Consider the following 23,687-nt stretch of genomic DNA (forward strand, 5'->3'; position numbering starts at 1 on the left):
GCCAGGTCAGAGGTCAAAGGCCTCACTTCTGCACCCCATGCTATTCAGCATTATTGTGGCTACTATTTCACACACAGAGACACAGAGGAGGCCATAGGAGAACATTCCACAACAGCAAAGGCCGGGGCGGTTTGAACATCCTGAGGAAACAACACTCACTTCCTGTCAAATTAAGCCAAGCCGATGACTGCTTGGTGTGATAACCGTCGTCACTGCCTTACCAATGAGCGGCTGAGCTAAAGCACCACGTTTATGTCCCGCTCCCGCCTCCCAGATCCTGACCAGCCACACGACCACACCAGCAGCCAGCTTTGTCACAAGCTTGTTAACCTCCAGGACAGCCAGCAGCGTTCCTAAGACAGCATGGGCCTCCCACAACGGCTCATCCTCACCCTCCTGTCCATCTGTGAGAATACTCACTTTTAATTTTATCTAGAAACTTTTTTATTTGAGGATACAGTTGATGATTGTCTCTAACTTTGTGGTTTAAATTCTTTATTTCTTCCAAGACCTATACTCAGCAACCGTGGTGAACACACAGCAAGGTGAGTACCATTTAAGCTAAATGAGAGATTTAAATCCATGCTTAGACTTGATCTGCAGGAAACACAAGAGCTGAACTTGCTCTCAGAAAGAACCTGTTTTCATTGAGCTTATTGTTGACTTTCCATTTACTGGGTTGGCGTCAATCACCTATCTTCCACTAAGACTGTGGAAACAGTCTGAGTTGTTATCAGAGATTTCTGGTCTCTGCCATGGTGGAAAAGTTGCGACACAAAGCGTTGGGAACATGTTGGCGAGCGTTGTCACACACCTCCCTGTACTCTGAAGTTGGTTTGTGATGGAAGGCATGAGTCACTTTGGATCAGCTGTGCAGCTGTGCAGATTCACGTCTGACACAAGGCGTGTGTTATCAGCAGGTCCAAACTGGAAGTAAAACCCAGGTTTAAGTGGCTTTGTGGATGTGTTTGATGTATTTTTCTGAATCAGGTGTAGCTTTTGCAGTTGTTGGGCATTTTGGGTCATTTCTTAGGTGTGTTTGTGGAAATGTTCTGGGCAAAAAAGCTGAACCTCAAATCGCGCCTGATGAATCCATTGATGTGAGTGTTCGTGTGGTCGATAAGAACCACCTAGAGTGTGTAGATTCAAGTGTCTTATAGTGTTAAAGTCCTCAGTACGAGTAGAAACACACAAATAACCAGTTTTATTCGCTTCTTTCCAGATTGTGTCTGATGGAAGTGTTTTAACCTCCTAAGACCCGAACTCTTCCACCACATGCATTTTTAATTTCTCTTTGATATTTGGTCACATTGGGACCCAATGAATGTAAAAACAAAGAATCACCAGATTTTTTTTTTTTTTTACCCGATTTTTGTTCCTAAGAAAAATGAGAGTCACGTATGAGGATATTCGTTTTAAATTTTGATGAAACAGAGGCAGCATAATGTCCTCGTGAGTGGATATCAGGCCCGCGTAGAGCAAAATTTAGTAATTTGGTCTGGAGAACCCAAAATGTGATGTCCACTTATGTGGACGCCAGGTCCTAGGAGGTTAAAGATCAGGAGAGGTAAATAATTTAACAAGACAATAGCCAAGACACACTACACTCTTAAATGAATAGATAGATAAAGACATAAAAGGGTTTTTTTTTTATTTAAAGTACATTTTTAGCAAATTTCACACACAGCTGGGTGTACAGGCGAGACACATTGTAGGAAATAAATACATACAGTACTAATAAATACATAATACACAATAAACACAATAATAAATACATCTTATAATGTGCAGTTTTTTTAAATACATCTCAGTCTTTTCATCTCCAGATTTACATGTACATAGTATTTTGCACTTTCCAGTGAAAAAAGCTCATTTAGGAGCTTCTGGCTGTGTGTATCTGTTTTCCTACACACAAAGGGAGAAAAACTGTTTTTACATCATTTTGGATTTTATGTCTTTTATTGTTTCTGCAATGATAATTTCGCCTCAATATTCACAAAGCCATTCAGTCCATTTTCAAATGTACTGCTTGCCATACGGCACATTATGTTTTTATGTTTTATACAAAATAAATCAGCTAAAGGGTTCATTTTTTTTGCTCTCCTCTTCTAATATTTTTCAGTACTCATATTTAAATACTTTGATTACTCAATTATTCTTTTATCCTTTTACTCATGTTGTCCTGCGCCCAAAAGCCATATAACTTAGAAACTGTGATTCTTAAAAGTGTGGTATGTATTGTCAACATGTAGAAAGTACCATATACAGATTTAAAATATCATGTCACATTTGACCTCTGACCTCTCTTTTAAAGGCAATAGACTGATCTTTAGGTCAAAGTGATAATAATGCTATACAGAGAGATTATTTGTATTGACAACATATACGATATATGGGGATTCTAAATATAATATTATATTTAAATTATATTTATATTCTAAATATCGCCTCTTATCCTCAGCTGGACCTGATTCCTCCTCTTTAAGGTCAAATAACCTTTCATTAAAAGTCCTTTATCTTTAAAACTTTGCTTAAAATGTTGTTGCCTTTGTTTCCATTGGCAACATTTAGGAAATGATACCGGTGTTTTAAATATCACATTATAGTTTGGATCCAATTATGTCACATTTGATCTCAGATCTCCCACCTGCCTTTCTTTGAAGCTGACCCCAAAATGTGTTATATCTTCATTTTAGGTTCTTCCTTCCCACTGTTTGAACAGGTACGACATCATAGAAGCGAAAACTGTTGTTTTAAACCAGACTATTTAAATAAAACTGAATTAAAATTTTTAGATATTTTGTGGATTAAAACATACAGTATTTCTTTATTTTCTATGTAGTAAAATATAAGAAAAATTAGTACTGCAGGATGTTATATCCAACTCAACATGTCAGTATTGTGACTCACTATCTGTATGGAGCACCAGCAGCAGATCTCTGCCCTGCATGCATGCTTTTTTCTCATCACCAGCTCTGCCAGTCCTGTTGAATGATGCTGGGCATGCTCCAGATTCATCACACCCTGAAATGGTGAAAGGTCCCCCGAGTAGCTGTTTGTCTAACAAAGTGCTTTTCCTGCCTTCTCAGGGTTTGTTTACTTCCTCTAAACAACACACTCTGAGTCACAGCAGCAGCCTGTTGTCTCTAATACTTGACCATATGGTGATCTAGTGGGGAGACTTCAACATACCTGTGCAGATGCTTTTTGTTTCTCATTACCTGCAGAAAAAAACCACAGTTGTTAATTTAAAAGTCTTTTCCTCTCTGGTTGCAGATGAGACTAGGATGCAAAGTGTTGTCCCTAAAGATTTGCGAACATGAACACCTGTGTCCTGAGAATGACTCATTAGTTTTTACCTGTGAAACATAACTGAGTCATGGCTTTGGGACTAACTCCGGTGATTATCAAAGCTTTCCCATGCTGCTGTGTAAACGATGGCAGATGTAATTAAACCAGAAAAAAGGGGCTGAGAATTAAAAAGCATCACTAAAAGAAAACTGATTACACACACAAAACTAAACAAAACAAAGAAAATGAGTGTTTCACAAGGACAGAAATAAAGGAGCAAATACAAAAATGCACACGTATGATCCTGTAGTGTTTACAAAGTGATTCTTATCAGTTTTGTGAGTAAAAAATGGGGGAGGAGGAGTCACCTACCTTTGTTTTTTCACCCAAGAATTTTACACTCATACAATATGAATTGTTTGTATTTTGCATTGTCTCTTGTATGAGTCTCACATCCAGCCAGGACATAGCTACCAGTATGATGGCATTCCACAGAAAAACATCAGCTTCCTGAGCACGAAACTCGATACTGTGACAGCTGTTAAAGATGTTTTTGTTGTAGTTGTTGAAAATATATCAGCAAAATGACCTCCAGGGAGTGCCATTTTAAATAGGAAGTGATTGAACTGTGACTCAGAAGCTGGACAAAGAGGCTTAAAGGTTTGTCATTCTTGTTTGTAAAATTTAAAGCAAATGAAACCAGAAGCAGAGTTTGATTTTTTTGCAGCTCATCCCGGACGAGCCCCCAACCTGTCACTGCTCGGTTTTTAGGCTGTGGCATGAAAGTAAAGGACGCAGTGATGAACGGTGAACTTGTGAATCATGATAGATTAAATCAACCAAGAAGACAAATAGACTCATTTCCTTTTTCTTCCCTGGAACAAGTGGACTAAATGTTCTGGCTACCTCAGCCAAGTGTTGCCATGGTGCCTTCAGGGACACCTAAGTATAATCGTAACCCTGATGAAGGCCATTAGCTGAAATACATGTGCTACAAATGTTTCTGGAGCTTCACCCTCCACCTGAATTGTTTCAGTTTAATATGAACCCATTTGTGAGAAATCAAGCACCTACTGCACAGAAGCCCTGGGGAGAGGATTGTTTTTCCTCATAAGAGACAGCCAACCATTTTCTTCATCATTAGTCAGTTGTGTTGTGATTAAAATGTGACATGTTACTAACACAGACCTGTCATTATTCCCCCAAAGTCAATGTTAATTTATCTGTTATATAAGGAGGAATCCTGAGTTGATATTGTTCATATCAATGCTAATTCAGGATTTTCAAAATATTTTCAAAGAACGATAAATTCTGGACCTTTTACTGTTTCTTCTATATGATCATAATTGCTGTTTATTAGCTGTACTTCTCTCATTTTTGCAAAAATGGCAAAGCAAGCTGAGTATCTTTGGTTAAAGCTTAATATTTCTCCTTAACAGCTCCTGTAAATTTCAGCTCCTTTTAGAAAAAATTGCTCCTTTTCTAAAAAACAAATACATAATCAAACGTTTTGTTTTCACGGGGAGTTCTAAACACTAACAATCTCTCACTCCTGAGTCAAAACAAACATAACAGCATATAACTGTGTAACGCAAAGCAAGAAATCCACCAAGCATATCTATACTATGATGTGCTCGGGATAGATACATTGAGGAAAAACATAAATATTGTAAAACTAAATAGTAGTGAACTGTAACATAAGGTTCTTCATAAAGTAATATGTAGAATTTACTTTCAAATTAAATTAAAGTCAATTCAATTCAGAGTTATTTATAGTAGAACAAACTGTCTGAAGCCTGAGTTTTGGCTCATACTCTAAGCTCATTATCTGGAACTCTGGTGTATAATATGAGCTTACATCACAATATATATGTGACAGAAAATAAGAAGAGTGGACTGCACTGTACACTTCAACATGGCTGAACTCTCAAAGGAGTAAAATTAATATAAAAATGGTTTGAGGTTAAAAGTTTTAGGCTGAGGATATATGGTCGGATGAATGAGTTCTAACTGATTTTGTTAAATCTCATTTCATAGAATTCAAAATTCAAAGTGTCGAGCTAATCATTGAGCCCAGGAACGATGTGACTGCGGGGACCAATGTGACTCTGAGATGCCATGCCACAGTGAGCACGAGTACTGGCAAGGGGCTGATTCGTGAGTACACCATATTGAAGAATGACAAGATAGTGTACACCAAGACCATTGGCTCCTCTGAGGACTTCGTGTACCAGCTGCACAATGCCAGAGTCTTCAGCACAGGCTTGTATCAGTGCAAGCTAGACATCCAAGGCGACACCAAGTTGAGCAAAGCGCAAAGACTCAACGTACAAGGTGGGTTTGTTTTCATGCAAAGCTGCAGTATTATCAGATTATGATAGAGTTTTTGAATTCATGAGGATGTACTTATGAATTTATGAAAGAAAAATTAGTTTTTACACATTTTGCATTTTCTTTCTGTTTTATGACACATGACTGACATGCTTGCAATATTCTCCCTACACACTGGTCAGCTGTGGGAAGTTCACATCAAGCTCAGAACTATGCGCCAACAGCCCTGACATCATCTTAAATTATATATATGCGCTTTTAGTGTGGAGAGCAGAAGCCTGAAGCCGCAGTTATTGGGGACCTATTGGTCATTGTTTACAAGAAATGTGATGTCCATTTATGCTGGTACTTAAAGCTTTAAAAACTGACCCACTCGTGCCTTTCCATCTGGTGGACCGTACCAGCAGTCCTGCACAACAGCTTACAATAATTGTCAGGTGCAGAACAGTCCAAAAGCACAAGTTATGACATTGTTAGTGACATCACTGCTGGGGTAATTCTGTCCAGTTCTGACATCTCTGTTATATTATTGGTCACAATACAGCAAAAGTATCTCCATAAAGAGACTAACCTCAAATTTGACACCGGAGAAGTTACCTAATCAGTACACCCACCAAGGGAAAGCACCCAAAATCTTGGAGAAGAAATCCTCAAAATTGGCCAGACTGAGGTGGAAGAATTCTCTTAACAGGTAGAGATCTCCAGCAGAATCGCAGCCAGGGACGGGCAGCCATCTGCTGCGATTGGCTGGAAAAGAGAAGAAAGGAGAGCAGAGAGAGAAAAGCACAAAACAAGATCAGATTATGATCAAAAATCTTTTTAACCTTCGTGTGACACTGTGGATGTGTTTGAATGCAATACCAAGTACATGTGGGAGATCTGTCTGTTTATGTTTCCAGGACTCTCGCAGCCAGTTCTCCATCTTAATACGAACGTTGTTAATGAAGGGGAGGAGGTACAAGCCACCTGTATAGCTCCGGGTGAAATAGGGTCCTTCATCTTCTTCTTCTTCGATAATGATGAACAGATAAGCAGGGTGGAAGGACTCTCCAACCAAGCAAAGACCACTTTCAGGTTAAGCGGTGCTGACATCCACAAAATTCACTGCTCCTACAAGATCCGCACAGCAGAGGACACCTTCCCTTCAACAAAAAGCAACAACGTCACTGTTTCAGTCAAAGGTCAGTAGCATTTTGAAACTGTGCTGCTTTTTGAAAGCACTGGTCTCACCTCAGTGCTTCATTTATTTTGTCTCCACAGAGCTTTCTATTACACCAGAACTGAAGATTTTCCCTGACTCCACAATCTATGAAGGAGACCACCTCAACATCTCGTGTAGTGCAAAAAATGTTCACTCCAGCTCTGAAGGTTACAAGCTATTCCTGAGCCAGGGCACCAAGCTTCTCAGGACTGGCAACTCTACAATAAACCACAACATGGTTGCAGTACCAAAGGCCTCTGAAGCGCTTACATTTGACTGCAGAGTGGTAGTGAGAAATGTGGAGAAATACTCTGAGAAGAAGATTTCAGTGGTTGGTAAGTGGACACAGGAAAGATGACCTCTGTAAACAGTTATCTGAAGCTTATTTTTTGGATGGCTGTAGGACCACTGGTTCATGGACTCAATATTTTGAATAATAAAGTATACTTTATTGATCTGCATTTAACCCATTCACTCAGTGAATGAGTAATTCATTCATTCACTGAGTGTGCTTGTATTACCGTCCCTACACACTGCTCCCTGCAGTACCTTACTCAGGGGTACCTCAGGGTAGAGTTTCAAACCCCCCACCATCCGATCATGGGGCCACCACCTTACCTACTGAGCTATCCCCACCCCCTAATGAAGCCCTAATGTTAGTGCTTTGGCTGTGCAATTAATGCAACTTTGTAGCCATTTGCTATTTCAGTAATAATAATATGCACTTTATCACACTAATGGTCTTTTAAAATAGTTTAAGCATTTTTTGTGTTACTGCATTAATGTTTGCAAAAATGTAGACGCTGACTTGGTGTGTTTTGTAAACCTATCCACAGAGCTCTTCTCAGTGCCCAGTCTCACCATGTCTCCCACTGAAGTCTTTCAAGGGCAAATTATGACATTGACCTGCAACAGTGATCGTTTTGCCTCTCAAAGAATCAACAGGGAGGATTTGGAGTACACTCTTTATCCATCTAAAAACTTACCAAGCTCTGGTAAACCTGGAGTATTTAATGTGAAGGCCCTGCAGAATGATTTCAACTACACCTGCTCAGCTGAAGCCAAAGGCATCAAGAAAGATAGCAAAACCCTGATGATTCGTCCTAAAGGTGAGTTTTCTTTATCTCTGTTTGGGTCCAGGGTATAGTGCACACTGATGCCCTTCTGGTCCTTCAGTGCATAAATGTGTCAATAAATAGCTTCATCTCTAAATGCACTGATGTGTCCATGTGGCACAGGCAGTATAGCAGGTTGTCCCTCGTCTTCAAGTAGCTTTGCGTGATGTGTGCAGAGACAATGTGTGAGTCCTGGTAAATGTGGTCTAATGGTTCATCAGACTAAATTGTTATGTCAGTGCAGTCAAGTCCATTTTACATACAAGTCATGATAGGACTCCTTCTACATTGGTGCTGGCCCAGCTCTTGTATTACAGTTATCAGTTATCACCTGAATTAAGAGAAATCAAATTTCAGTAAAAAAACAAAACAAAAGCTACTAGCTGCTTAAATAAATGAACAAATAAAAATAATAAAGTGCATCGCCAATTTAATAGACTACGCTTATTCCCATGGCATCAGATACTTTTGTCAAATCGCTGCCTGACACTCGTAGTTTAGACAGATCAGTTACTCCTAAATCATCACTTAAGGACAATGTTAAGGACCATTTAAATGCACAGAGAAAGCCTTGTTTTTCAATGTGTGAGGTACTAAACCAAGCCTTTTGTTAAACCTAATGCCTGAACCTAAGTAAGTTCTCAACATAAAACTCCCGAACAGGACATGAGCTGCGTTCTCCAAGCTGGCAAACCTGTGACTCGCCACCATCACCCAGGAGAACTGTTTTCTCTGTTTTCACATTACTCCATCAAGGCAATAATGCCAAAGGATAATAATGGAATAATAATAATGGTAACACTGGAAACTAGAACCAAGAATCTTGGCTATGAAACCTGACTTGAAAATAAAATATAAAATATACTTCAGGGGGAAAAAAATCTGAGAAATCTGAAATGTAGAAATTGTCAGGAAACGTTTGCTGTGTATCATTTAAAAAAAAAAAAAAAAATCAAAAATGAATCAGAGTTTACTGTGATTGATTGTAATCCAGCTGTTTGTCTTCAGCTAACCATGGCAGTTAGTGGAGGCGGCTGGCTCACGATTTTGTATTTATTTCACTGTGATTAACCGGATGCATCAAAATCTCCTTATTTTGCTGTTTTTACAAATTTAACCACACTGACAGTAACTAAAATTCAATTTAGATTTTAAGCAATAAAAACTACCAGTGTGTAAATCGGCAAACCCATTCTGAGACATGAAAATGAACCGAAAACAGTCATTTAAAAATATTGTTTTATTGCAGTCATAGCTCTTAATAAAAGCTGATAAAAAAAATTCTTCCTTTCTTAGTATTATTACAACATCGTCGTATCCAGTTTGATAGCTGGAGTTGGGCCCAGTTATCAAACAGGCTGCTAGTCCAACAAAGGGCTAACACAAAAACACAAACAACCATTCAGGTTCACAAAATTAAAAATCACCTTTTAATCAGCAAGGAGACTTTCATTAAATTGTGAATAATTTATGTTTCTACACTATGACACAAATAGCCACTATTTAAGCCTTCAGCAGCAACTTTTGTTTTACTTTTTCAGTTCATAAAGTCTGTGCTCTGTTTCTCCTCTGTAGTTCATGTCTCTGCTCTAAAGATTTCAATTGAGGACAAGGTGATCCTGAAAAAGAGCTTCACCATCTTGTGTCAGTCGAATGGCAGCCTGCCGATAAACTACACCCTGTTTAAGGATAACGTCCAAGTGGGCACAAAAGTCATCCGAGAGCAAAATCGACAAGCTGTCTTTATGGATGTCATCAATGAGCCTGGTGAAAGACAGTACAGGTGTGAGGCGAAGAATAGTCTCCATTCCAACAAAACTGGCTCCAGTCAACACCTCAGCGTGAATGTCATCGGTAAATATTTAAGCCTAACTGATTTTTTTTGTTCGTTTCTTTACATTTTTTTTTAAATAAAAGATGAGAGATGAGAATATATGTAGAACATTTGGGATAAAGGGTGGAAACCAACAGAAAGAGCTAGCCTGGCTCTGTCTTTAAAGGGAATTTTGTCCTCTGTAAAATATCACTTTGACCACCAGGTGGCAGTGTTTTAAAAGTGGGCACATTAAGATGTTTTTGGATTCATTCGATTTTTAACTTTGAACGTTTATCGTTAATTCCACCTCTATTTTCTCGAGAAGCTTTGCTCGGGGTGACATTGTAAATAAGAACTTATTGTTAATGATTTGTCTGGTTAATTGAAGCTCGCATTTACTCACTGCAACACCTTTTGGCATTAAGCGGTATAACATGAAAGGACCACCCAACCCTAACTCTATTGTGTGTGTATTTGAAGAGATAGTGTGTATCTCTTCAAATCAGTACACACACAGTTTGAACTTGCATCCTGTTCAAACTTTTAGTTACATTTACAACAAGAAACGGTGTCCTTCCTGTTTAATCTGCACAAAAACCACTGTAAACACTGTAAGCTTAAGTTCTTGTTTTAAAGCCAAAGTAAAACTTTACAATGCTGCCTAATCTCACCTCTTTGCTTCCATGTTTTGTTCTCCCAGTGCCTTTGAGCCAAATGACTCTGGCCGTCATCCCTTCTTCACTAAAAATCTCAGAGGGAAAAGAACTCAATTTCATATGTAGTGTTAATGGCACAGGGCCAGTCACCTTTAAGTGGTACCGAACCGGCAGTGTAGTACCGTTGCAAACCAACACCACCACAGAGACCTACTCAAACTTGGAGATAAAACCAGTCTCCAAAAATGACAGTGACGAGTACTACTGTGAGGCTTCCAACGGCGCCAACAAGGTCAGAAGTGAGAACGTAAATGTACAAGGTGAGACTGAGCTCAGCAGGCATCACCCTGCTCTTATTGGTCGTACAGTATTTTATTTCAATGTCAGAAACAGCCCCAAACCACGACCTTTTCTTCAGTCTAACCAAGTCTTCAGTCCTGCAGGAAATTTATTTTGCATTGCAATACCACAAGTAGCCAGTAGGACAGAAAGGCAGCTAAGGTGGATGGATTCACTATGACTTTAGCCAGTTAGTTTAGCACATGTTCTGTCCCAGACAGTGTTGGGGAGTAACGGAATACATGTACCGGCGTTACATATTTAAAATACAAAATATGAGTAACTTTATTTACCATTTAAAAGGTGGTATTCAGAATACAGTTACTTTGTTGAAATAAAGGGATTACACGGCGGTCTTTTCCTGTTTCATATGTTAGGCTGTCTCCTCTCTATTTTTGGTAATTCCACGCCGGTGGAAACAAAACACGCAATAACAGAGTGCCTGAGTCCAATCTCGGGGCCCATGTCACCTCTACTTGCGGCCCGTATAATGATGTAATGAAATATTTTTTTAAATTATTGCTCAAACAATTATTTAATATGAAGGCAATAGGCAGAGTGTTACAGGCATAGCCCTAAAGAATGTAGTCTCATGGGCAGTGCAGCCCAGTTGTAAGTGAGTTATCAAGACTTAACTGTACACTGTGTTCGTGTTTTCCTCCGAAACAATAAGTTCTGTTGGAGCAGCTTTTCTTCGCCTCTCTCTGTCTCTCGCTAGCAAAGTTGACCCAGACAACAAAGTAACGCTAGTTTTTGGTTACGAGCCCGACATGGAACATGAAGCATTAGCCAGAGGTCCCTTTACTGTGGTTCGGAGCCGCGGACCTGATTTATATACGCGCGGAATAGTTTTCTACACGGGATCGCTGCAAAAAGTGAAGCCTTACCTAATGTCCACCTACTGTTACACATCTATATTAAGATTTCAAGATCTAGTTGGTATTGGTAAAAGTAATAAATCACACAGCAATAGTACATTAATGTAGATGTAAAAAGCTTGATAATATATTAAGTAATCCAAAGTATTCAGAATACACTACTCTCATTGAGTAATGTAACGGAATACATTATAAAAAACATTTTGGGGCATGTATTCTGAATTTTGACTTGATGATAGTAAAAGCTGACAAAGATGTCTCCAGATCTGCAGATGGATATTTCAGACTGCACACACTGACTGTCCTGCAAACGCACATTTCCATCTCCTGTAATGCTTAGAAAGAGGAACGGTTTAAACGTGGAAGGTTTCCAAACAAACAAACAAAAACAATGATCATTGTATTCATCTACCTTTAACCCCATCTTAGCACCTTCTTCTCCTTCATAAGCTGCTGTTTTTTCCCTTTTATGTTCTTTTGTGTTACCGACTTCACCTCCCATCTGTGTCTCTCTACAGTATTCATGGCACCGTGGAAAAAAGGGTTGATTGTCGTGGCCTGTCTGCTGCTGCTGCTGCTGTTAGTTCTGCTCTTGGTGGCGAGCATGCTGAACATCAAATCTAAGAGAGGTAGAGAGACTTACAATCCTCCAGCAACTCAGGCCTCTGTTGTCTATGTATGACAACCAACCGTCCTTCGCCTTTTTCCCTCTGCTCCCCTCACTTGTCCTCTCTTATTGTAGATAGAAGAGAAGCAGCTGCTGAACTGTCGGTGTGAGTTATCATGAATACTTGCTTCCTCTGAATGTCACAGATATTGCAGATGTTAGTTTTATTCGCTCATGGCTCGGGTCCTGTAGTAGTGTTTGGTGTCTCTAAAGAACTATACTGGTTGTTGTGCATATTAGTGTGGTTAAAATAACAAAAAGATCATGTGTTACAAAGTTTAAAGGAGATCTTTTGTTTGTCTGAAGCAAGCTTCTTCAACTCCTCCTTCTTAAATTCAACCGTCTTCTGATTGGCTGCTCCTCGAAAATAGAAGATTTAAACAGCAGGTGGGTGTGGCTTCTGTGCTCACACCCACAGCATTGAATCTGAAAATTACCTGGACAGAGACTGACCTTACTATTTGAAAATCTGGCTATGTTTCACATGAACATCAATAATGATATTGATGAGGATAATGAGGAAGAGTGTAATAGATCGCCTTTAATGTCCAAGAATATCCTTATCTCTGAATAGTACCCTACCTACATCGGCTGTAATAAGCCATCATACAAACATCTAATACAGCACGTGCTTTATTATTCTGGTCTATGTTTAAAAGAAATCACAAATACACTAACTGTTAATTAAAAAACACCAATACTATAAACCCTGGTAGAAAATGAATGAAACTACGAGCTTAAACAATCACAGCACATATCCTGCGCTTTGTTTTGGGTTTTTGTTTTAGCCAGTTTTCCAAAAAGTCAATTTTTTTCAATTACTCTTATTAAATCTGCTTATTCAGGCATGGTTGATTTTTATAAACAAAACATGTGCAGGCAAGAAGCAGGCTGTAAGCTAGAGAACAAATGACCACAACATGCAGAACCACCTCTATAGTTTTGTTTTTATGTATGTTGCTATGGTGATTAGTGGAATTTGTTTGATTTCTTTTTGAATTCACTGCTGCCTGAGCTAACTTTATTTTCACCATTTCTCAGAAAGCCTTCGAGCCCTAAATCAGATGACCCTTTAACAGTGAATCTAACCCACGACACAGACGTTTATAATGCAGCCACAGGTAGATTGGTTTTACTTTTCTCCTGTGTGTCACTAACTGGCCTCATTAGTCATTATGCTACCATCCAATAATCCTTCCCCTCACTCGCACAATCGTAGCCTGCAGCATGTAACCCACACCCCCCAATGATCCATGTTCTACTATGCATGCATGGCTCCTGCAAAGGAGACCTGGTTACCTTTTGTTTGTGGTACAGTCTGTGTTGCCCTTCTGTTCATGTTCACATGTTTGAGTGTGTTGTCTGTCTTTGCTGTCACTGTTTTTAGTATTTTAGTTGGAAATGTTTGTGTCTAAGCAGAGGCAGGAAATGTAGGATTTTGCTGCAGGAAGTAAACAGCCTTAGGTGCATGCTGGGTGATAGTGAAGTCACATGGCAGGGCACTGATTGTCACACTTGTTGCAAACTGCTCAGCGCGCCCGTTATCATCTTCTTCCAGACGCAGTGTCTTTCTTTGATGGCAAGGAGGGGAGAGTGACCAATGGGACGCGACATAGCGTGGCGTCGGTACCTGCTGACATCAGCAACAGGAGCAGCTACAGTATCCCAGCCACAGTGTAGAGATGCCCCAGCAGTGGGCGGAGGGACATTGATGCAATGTTTACTTACTCTGAAGGAAAAGGAAGTTCACAGAAAGACATTTCAGGATGAATACGAGCAAAAGTAATCCTGTTAATAATGCTAATTTTTTAGGACATTATAGACAGATATTTTCTCACTACAAAGGAGGCTAAAAAACTACACTCACTGCTCCCTCTCCCCTCCTCCTGCCACCTAAATGGCCTCTGAATTTATACCAAACATTATCGTGTCTGGCTGTTTGTTTCTTTGCTCACTGTGTCTGTCTGCAGTTGCACGACTACAACTCTACTTTGCTCTACTTGTCTCAAATGCATTTTTAAAATCGGGCTGATTTGTAAATACGCTTTATTATACTCACAGGAAACGTGTGTATATACTTTTGGTTGATCCCTTTTCTGACTGGAAGAGAGACTTGTAGAATAAATATAATGGTTTAATTTAGAGGTGTGTTGGTGCCCTTTATTCGTTATACTTCTTTTTTCCTGCTCATCTGAGGATACATTTGTGTAAAAATGTCCAAGAATAATATTTATTATTATCATACATGCATAGTGTTTGGTTATCCTATACCCAAGGCAAAAAAAAAAATCAACATTAATATCTGAGAAAGAATGTGTGCAACAGAGACTTCCTTGAAAAACTGAAACAATGGAGTCTGCAAGAGACTTCCTATGTTGGAGCAGAGCACGCTCACGGGGATCGTTGCTGATAAAAACCAGTGTTGGTGAGGAGGGTTGGAGCTTATTTTGTTTCAGCCCAGGCAAGTTTGAATGAGTGCAGTAGGTGGAGGAAATTAATCACACAAGCTTTGGTTTACCAACTGGGAAGTTGTTTTTGCTTTTCAGCCGCTGCTGAATTAACAACCTATTGTTTACGAAGCAGTAAAAGATTTCTGTGTGCTCCAGATGAGAATCTAAAATCTGCTGCTTTTGTTACGGTTTCAATCTCCCCCGGTGGGCCGAGCTGAGGGAGTGTGCCGCCAAAAGTTTATCTCATTATCTCTTCTGACCATGTGAAAACATGAAGGGAGATTTGGGGAAATGCATTTATTCTCATTCTTGACAAGACTTAGATGGGGAGGCTGGTAACTCTGTGTGTGAGGCTACCAGCCGCACACCCAACAGCAACAAGGAGATCAAAAAGTAATGAACCACACCTGTGGTTATGTAATGTAAGCGTTTACTACTAGTTACCTATTAAGGTATGTTTTTTTATTCTTACTGGTGCACATTTTTTGTTACTTTAATTTTGGCGGATGACTAATAACCTGTAATCAATTAAGCAGTCAATCAATCTGCCTGTCTGCTTTACAGTGAAGGTGGACAGAGCTGAAGTCAGCGTGTGGAGTAAACGGAAACCTGAAACAGGTGAGATGAGATACGAACATCATCACTGTTTAATGCTCTGACATGATTTCATTTAAAATGAGTTAAATTTAGAGAGAAAGTTCCCACCTGACCCCCTCAGAAACAGCTTATTCTTTTTTAAAATAACTTTACCCCTTTTGTCTCACTTTATGACAGCTGTCCATTATGAAGTTTATAAAAAAGACTGATTGTGACACATGGTGTGAAAATGATTTGGTTGCAGCTCTGAACAGAGCTTACATCTGTTTTTCAGCCCTGAACATTTTATGTGGATATCCCACATTCTTCTGAAGCTATGAGGCCTGAAACAATAACACGAATTAAAAAAATAAAAATCCAAATTTAAACCCACACCATTATACTTTGCATGGTTTCTCCAAAGCAGGGGTCTCGAACTCCAGGCCTGTCCTGCAGGTTTTAGATCGTGCCCTGGGTCAACACACCTGGATCAAATAATTAGTTCATTACCAGGCCTCTGGAGAACTTCAAGACATGTTGAGGAGGTAATTTAGCCATTTGAATCAGCTGTTTTGGATCAAGGACACATGTAAACCCTACAGGACACCGGCCCTCGAGGCCTGGAGTTCGAGACCCCTGCTCTAAAGTGCAGAATTTATTCTAGAAAAAAAAGAAGAAGAAGGTCACGTGGTCAGATGATCCTTCTACTAAAAATGTACCTCTCAAAGGAATTTAAGCCTTACAAAGTAGGTTTTCCTGGTGTAGTTGGGAGTAGCTGGAATTGTGTAGCCATCCTCCAGATTTATACCACAGCTTTTTTCCAGCCTGGCTTCATAGCTATAGCATTGCAAGATGAAAGTGAAATAGTTCAATTCAATTCAATTTTATTTATATAGCACCAAATCACAACAAAAGTCGCCTCAAGGCGCTTCATAGATACAGAGAAAAACCCAACAATCATATGAGTTCAGTGTGTTAAAGATTTTTTTATTGGTGCAGAAAGCGATGATGAGATCAGCGAGGTGTCCAACGAGCCTAACGTGGAGTACACGGAGGTGGTGCACGCCCGGTCAACAGATCCTGCCAGAGGTCAGCAGTGCACGAACACAGAAGGGAAATAATCCAGTATTTATTTAAAAAAATGAAACAACTGTGCGAGAAGACACATTAGGACACAGACTTAGGCATACAATACTTATAGAAACAAGGCCGGTCGTCAGGAATATTAGGAAGCTATTGTGTGCGATGTGAATGAAGAGGGAAAAGAGGGGTGAAATAAATACAATAACAAATAGAGAAAATAAGTAAATAATAAATAAATGGCTTAATATATAATAATATGCAGCTTTACACAAAATGTTTTTTAAACCTTTTGTTGGTCTGTCCTTGTTCCTTTCTTCGCAGTTTCCCCAAACCTCCTGAAAAAAGTCATTTTCACCGCTTTATGCACTTCCTTTATAGTTGATAAGAGCAACCAACGCGTACTAGGAGGGGTCTAATTACCCATAATTAATACATCTCCAGGTTGCTGTAAATGCAGAGATAACTGCTGGGATTTCCACAATCATTGCAGACCTTATAAACAGGAAGGGTTTAACTAAACGCCAGAGTGATTTCTGCTTCTTCTTCTTCCTCGTGGTCTTGTGCTCAAGGTCCCATCGGACCTGAGATGGCAGTTGGAGTGTGACATAACCTGCCTATTTATAGATCACAGAGACAGTATCTGCTAAAGTTTGTCTTTTGATGCTCAGGCAGACTAATGTGTTTCTTTTGACTTTAACAGTTCCACTGAGAAAAGGCACAGACACAGTTTACAGTGAGCTCCAAAACTCTCCAAATGGTGAGTTTGATCTTTGAAGCAGCTCTCGTTATTTATTTTTGTAATTATGATTTTACATTTTAACTTTAGATTTGTTTATATAACTACAAAGGGATTTATTTTTATTTTTTTACCAAACTTTTCAATTTGCTTCAGCTTTTGAAACTGTTTTAGCATCTTTCAGCTCATTCTTTTGGTTTCCTAACCAGCTCAGATAAGCTGCTTTTGAACGTGAATATGGAAAACTGGAAAAACCTATTTCATTAAAAAAAAATTATGTTTAATTTGCCCCTATAATTATTTATAATTAAGTAGATGTTTATTCAAATTTGATGGATTTGTTCATTCTCAGATGAAAAACAGCAGAACCATCTGTCATGGAAAATGAGTTTTTGTCACTTCAGTTTTTTGTTAGAAAGGACTCTTGCTGTGAGACAGTCGATGTATTCTTAATAAAATGAAAAGGCATTTTATCCCACTAATATGTGTTTTTCTCTAAATGTTATCAGGCAGTAGGCTAAAATTTGAACAGCAATTTATTTATTTTTTATTTTCACCATCTCACCATCCACAGATGAACCTCTCTCACACTGCTTAACTTAATCTGTGAGAAACTATTCAGAAAGTTAGTTTCACAATGGTGCTGCTCAGCAGTCTGATGTCTTCCTTAAGAGTTTGTGATATGGAGGGCTAAAACTGCCAACATCAAATAAATAATAGGTACATAAAGAATAATAAGCACATACTAAAGAATGATATGCCAGAATATCCACCGTAAATAATAATTAATGTAAGAGTTAATTAATTTGAGATATTTACAATATTTTAGTTGCCTTTAAAAAATGGAGCCATCAAAAAATTTTAAACATTTAAATTAGGCCTGTGCTGTATTATGAATAATATGTTCACTGTTTTATTGTTGCTCTCAGACTCTACTGACACAAACAATAATTTTACTCTTCAGCCGATATCAGTTGACAGTCTGCTCTTTCTTTGTTCTGCTTGCTTTTGTTGTTAGGGTTTTCCACAAAATTTGGGGAAAATACAAAAAATTGTTACAAAAACACAAAAATGTGAATAAATATATGTGGAAATTGTGGGATAAATAAATCCAGACATTCATTAAACATACATACAAATTAAAAACGAAAAATGTCAGTATTGTAAAGACCTGCAGTTCTGGTCCTCTGTAGTATGGAAACCTCCCAATGAAAGCCAGTGTTGTTCTGAGTCTATATAATTAGGCTTTGGTTATCAGCCTATTGATTGTTTAATCATATAAGCTTATTATCTGGTTGTGCTGCTTCTGAGTGACAAATAATGAGATAATGCAGCTTTAAAACCTGCAGTCTGATTTTATCAGAGACACTTCAGATCTAACCAAATATCATTTGAAGATTAAAAACTTCCATTACTCATAGAAAGACAGCTTACCCCTTCCAGCTACACAACCATGACCATATCCTGTTACTACTGGCAGGGACTTCCTGTTATTAGAACAGCAGCCAGACGCTGCATGTCTCTATCAAGAAGTCCATCGGAGTCCTAATGTTTCCTGTCCAGCACTGATAAAAGACGATGAGAGAAGAATCTTTAAAAGAGAGAATGTGGTAGATATCGATTTGGATGACTGAGACTGAACTTATAGGCTGAAACAAAGGCTTTTGCAGAGGAAGAACGAATGAGTCAGCAAGGTCACCCAGGTCAACATAACTGCCAAATGACTAATGAATGACGCTGAGGTCAGCCAGTGACTGAGCAGTGTACACACCCAACCAATGCACATTTAACCACTGATACTATTTCCTGCAGGTGCTGCTGATCCCCCCGACTATGTGAGTAATTATCTGCACAGTCACACTCGTCTTCAGACGTCTTTGGTGGGATTGTTGGCAAGAGAGCACATGTTTCACTTTTTATTACTGCCTGTGACCTGTTTATACGCCCTTATATTAAGTATACAAATACATGACATCCACCCATCCATTGATTCTCTTCCTCTTATCCTTATCAAGGTTGTGATAGGCTGGAGCATGTCCCAGTTATCATAGCAAGACAAATACAAGACATGTAACAGTAATCTCATGTTTTTTTTAGTGTTTTCAAAAGCAGAGTCCATGTTTAATTTGATAACAGGAGTTCCTTCAGTCTTGTACATCACGTCATTTCCAGAAACATCCATTGTGTTTACTGTACTTTATACGCTCAGGAATATAAAAACATAGAAGTTTCTGGCACCTGCTTCCAAGGTGCACAGATGAGATGATGAAGTCTGGAGACTTGTCATGTGTATGAGCTGAGGTGTTTTAGCTTGTCGCCTTCACCAGAATCATCACGAGGCAAAATCATTTTAAATAGATTTGCTATGTCATACATGGATCTGCCACTGAGTCTGGGTGGCCTTTGGGAGCCTTTGGAAGCAGACCTATCAACTTCAAGTGGTGCAAAACTTCAACAGCACGCTTCAGTTGCACTTCAACGATTTACGGAACAAAATGGTGCCACCCAGGTTTTCTATTGGACCCCTTTCCATGGCCTGAAGCCACATGACTGCTGTAGATGCCCAGCCCATCCTTAGATATGGCAGAGGACGTATATGACTTGTTCTTTTCTATTTTTATGACGGCCCTGAAGCACTTCAGTCAAACAATTAAATACTTCTATAAAAGTGCTGCTGGAGTTTTAACCTCTTCACTTCCTCAGTATCACACACGGATTAATGCATCCGTAATCTTCTTAAGATTGCATCTAAATTTGATGAGGTATTATGAGTTATAAATGCATTGAATGTATTCACTTCACTTGTTACATTCAAGTGTTAAAAGCCTCAGTATTGCACACTGAGTGTATGAGTTCATGATAATGGCGGGTACAGCTCGTCAGTTGAATCATGCATAAGCACCTGTGGAGTGATGATTAGTACTGGTGCTGTATATTTTTATGCATTAATGAATGATTCATGCTTTTATCTTCTTCTGGAAGTGACACAAGATGAGAAGCAGTATAAGTTTATCTTCATTTTATTGCACACTTGTATTTTTCTGCCAGTGGGTAAAATAGTCACCACAGTTTTATATAGTAACTCATGTAATGTATCCTTCTGCTCTCGGTGACCCTCTGCAGGCCGATAATCCAGAGAGAGGGAAACGGCTGTCAAAGTTTCCAGACGAGAACAAAAGCATTTGGGCCGGGGCTTCCTTCCCTATCAGGCAGTCAGATCAGGCGCTGCGGTCCAGTCAAATTACCTTCAATCCCATCTCAGCCAACATACTGTCTCCCACTGAGCTCTAAACATACCACTGATGGCCGCGCTATTTGTCCTTAAATGGTGCTCAAGGCGGTTAAACTGGGGAATTTGAAGAATAAACTGAGGATGTGACATCACTGTCTAAAAGTGGCTAATTTCTCATTGTTGTGTGTTCTGGATAGCAGATTTGGTTTGCTCAGGTCAGAATATTTGGTAGACAATTTGCAGTTTTTGCTTTTGGTATCTGTTATGATGCATAAAATCCACATAAGCATAAAACATAAAATCAGATTTGAAAGTATCATATCTTATTTGCAGCCACGATCAAATACTGCTTTGTGTTGTGTATTTAATAATCAGAATCTTTATTGTCTTTGCTTGTGTGTCTGCAGGGTTCGGTAGAATACGCTGAGCTCAACCGTGAACAATTTGAGATTAGTCAGTACGATCCACAGGTCCACAGCTACCAGGACCTCCCTGAGCCGGTGGACTAATAAGATCACAGCTGTCTCTCCAGTCTTCTCGTACTGCTGTGCTGTTTTTGTTGAGCTTTTTTTTTTTTTTAATGAGCATGCATGAGTATGACATTTGTTATCAGAAATATGTCTCTCTGTCACATACAAAGATACCAATGCGATGTAAAGGGAGTTCAGGTAAAATGAGGTTAACTCTAAACGAAAAAGAAACACACAAATGTTCAAAAAAATGCATCGCAGTTATGTGTACAGATGCTACTTTTTTTGTTGTTCCCTCCTTTTTCTTATTTTACTTTTTCATTTTCAAAAATGAGAAAGTGGAATTTAAAACCAAAGATTTAAGTTGTTCATATTAAAAAACAAACAAACCCACATTACAGTTTTGGCACTGTGTAACAACTGTCATTATGGCACTGCACCGCTAGGGGGTGTCTTTACACTATTGTGGTAGCAGGGGAGACCCTTACACTGGACTGTCTGCAGCCAGTGCAGAAGAGCATGCTGCTCTCTTCTCACCTGATATCAGAAAGACCTTGTAACGGGCGGGTGCAGACATCTACCTGACCCCGGGACATGTATGGCCGGATTGTCTAGAGCCGTGGAGAACTTTCCACTATCGACTTCTTACTGTTAATGCCAAATAAAAGCCCGGTGTCCTACCTGCCTGACTGGACTTCCATGCTACACTCCCACTGGGCCTGCTAGCTGCTCCTCCCTCACCACACATGTTACTCTTACATGTACAGTTTCAGTTCTTAAAAATTCATGCATGCATAATCATTAAAAGCAATGTATATATCCTTTTAAAATTTTCCTGTTTTTTGACTTAATCATTTTTAATTTCATGTTGATTTGTAATTTCCCACCATCAAAAAAATATAGATTTTCAAAACAGCATCCTCCATATTCTTTATTTTAAAGGTATGTTTTATATAAATATCCCGACCTTCTTACCTATCTTGAAATCTCGGCATTTAGCCGTGGTTCAGGAGGTAGAGCAGGTCGCCTGCTAATGAACTTGTCTGTGGTTTGATCTCTGGTTTCTTTTGCATGTCAGAGCATCCTCGGGCATGACCCCTAGTTTGCCCTGATACATCGACTGAAGTGTGTGTGAATGTTAGGTTAGGGGAGGAAATGGTTGTATGAACACGGTGGATAAATGTCACCTTCAGGGGCATCAACATTTCACTGGCGCCGAATGTAACGATGATGTTTAAGAATGATATTAATATAATATTAATAATAACATGTGTTAAATAAAAGTTTAATTGATCTTTTATACAGCTTTGTACACTTGTGGATTCAGACTCCACCTTCCTGTACAGTATTTTTATTGTTTATCTCATTTGCCAAAATGAGTAAAGCCCCTGCTGCCAGCTACTACAGTTGTGACTTTACATTATGATACAAACAAATGGGTGTCAAATATGTGAAAAAGCCCAGTTAAAGGGTTCTGGTCCAACATGTTTAGCTTCAGTGTGTTTGGCATTTATTCTCTGAAGCTCTACTAGAGTAAAAAAAATACCCATTTTTATTATGATTCAAATAAAATATTCACAAAGTGGTGCAATCGCCTCAGTTTGAGTGTGTTGTATGAAATCAAGCCTAACAGCTCTAATCATTGTTTTCTCAAATAAGTAATTTCCACTAGAGTTCGTCATTGCACCAGTGGGGTGAGTCTTTCTTTTCTTTACAGTTTGTTGGTACTTGGTTCCACCTTGTGGCAGTGAGTTACAGTGAAAACCAGAAGCATGACTGTAGTTCGATCTGTGGGGGCAGAGATGGTCCTAGCCCCTTTGGTGCCCTGGGCGAACACTCCCTCTGGTGCCACACACACACACACACACACACATATTAAGGGTTGTAGATGAACATATTTTATAATGAAAACTGTTGTAGGAACTATACTGAATTTAACCAGATAAACATTATATATACAGTATCTCACAAAAGTGAGAACACCCCTCACATTTTTTAAAATATTTTGTTATATCTTTTCATGGGACAATTGAAGATATGACACTTTGATACAATGTAAAGTAGTCAGTGTACAGCTTGTACAACATTGTAAATTTGCTGTCCCCTCTAAATAACTCAACACACAGCCATTATTGCCTAAATCGCTGGCAACAAAAGTGAGTACACTCCTAAGTGTAAATGTCTATAAAGTTCGCTGACCCGTAATGAGTCACCATGTTAGTTTCTTACTGACAGCTCCAGAACTAAGTACAAACAGCACTAAACATTTGACTCAAAGATAGAGGAATGCGAGGAACAAAAAAGTGCACTAGTTTATTTGTAGTTTCAGCATTTCACAGATTTAACAAAGAAGGTCAACAAACAACTCAGGTACGGGTAGAGGAAGGCAGCACTTGCGTTTGGAGCAGATTTCTTGGCAGATGAGAACATTCATGCTGATGGACATCATCCAAATGACTTCTAGGTTAACAGAAAATGCTAATCAAAGCTAATATCAGAATAAACATGGGCCAAGTTAGCAACTGTTAAAAGAATAAAATCCACACCACTTCTGATATCATCTAGATGCCACAAAAGATGTCTCCAGGCACTGCTCCCTTTACGTTGCCCACGCGCTCAGTTGCGCACGGCTGACACAGTCTCCACGCACAGAAAATCTGCACTGAATCGACAATAAAATGAACACATAACAATTCATTCTGTACTATTTTGCAGTGCGAGTCAGTGAGTGACGGGTGACTGGCTGCTCCAGCCAAGGATGCGATTCGCATATGTATGTACGCAGCTAATCAAAGTCATTGACGGGCTATGACAGCATCTTACCGCGGTAAAGTGAGCCGTCATTT

At 39.2% G+C, this 23,687-nt stretch overlaps 1 protein-coding gene across 7 annotated transcripts; it reads left to right on the plus strand.

Annotated features, from left to right (window-relative positions):
- The first annotated feature begins 230 nt into the window (after positions 1–230).
- Positions 231–22,432, plus strand: pecam1b (platelet and endothelial cell adhesion molecule 1b). Of its 7 annotated transcripts, XM_085460412.1 has the most exons (16): positions 232–406; positions 510–545; positions 5,329–5,625; positions 6,522–6,803; positions 6,883–7,158; positions 7,660–7,932; positions 9,514–9,792; positions 10,455–10,730; positions 12,146–12,256; positions 12,370–12,400; positions 13,336–13,415; positions 15,309–15,362; positions 16,320–16,409; positions 17,104–17,160; positions 18,952–18,974; positions 20,779–22,432. In XM_085460412.1, exons 1-16 carry the CDS (start codon positions 364–366, stop codon positions 20,878–20,880), a joined length of 2,310 nt encoding a protein of 769 aa, XP_085316538.1. In that variant the 5' UTR covers positions 232–363; the 3' UTR covers positions 20,881–22,432. The 7 variants fall into 7 exon arrangements, with proteins under 7 accessions (XP_085316539.1, XP_085316538.1, XP_085316543.1 ...); XM_085460413.1 differs by lacking the exons at positions 12,370–12,400; positions 13,336–13,415 and having other exon boundaries at positions 231–406; XM_085460417.1 differs by lacking the exons at positions 16,320–16,409; positions 17,104–17,160; positions 18,952–18,974; positions 20,779–22,432 and having other exon boundaries at positions 233–406; positions 13,340–13,415.
- Positions 22,433–23,687: the final 1,255 nt, after the last annotated feature.

Source organism: Copadichromis virginalis, linkage group LG6 (genome assembly GCF_057382275.1).
Source record: "Copadichromis virginalis isolate Kocher_CV1m ecotype Utaka linkage group LG6, C_Virginalis_male_GT1.1, whole genome shotgun sequence".
NCBI lineage: Eukaryota > Metazoa > Chordata > Actinopteri > Cichliformes > Cichlidae > Copadichromis > Copadichromis virginalis.

Coding starts and splice junctions, on each gene's coding strand:
- pecam1b (XM_085460412.1), top strand. CDS start 364: ATGGGCCTCCCACAACGGCTCATCCTCACCCTCCTGTCCATCT. Junction 546..5,328: donor CGTGGTGAACACACAGCAAG/GTGAGTACCATT, acceptor CTCATTTCATAG/AATTCAAAATTCAAAGTGTC. Junction 5,626..6,521: donor GCAAAGACTCAACGTACAAG/GTGGGTTTGTTT, acceptor TTATGTTTCCAG/GACTCTCGCAGCCAGTTCTC.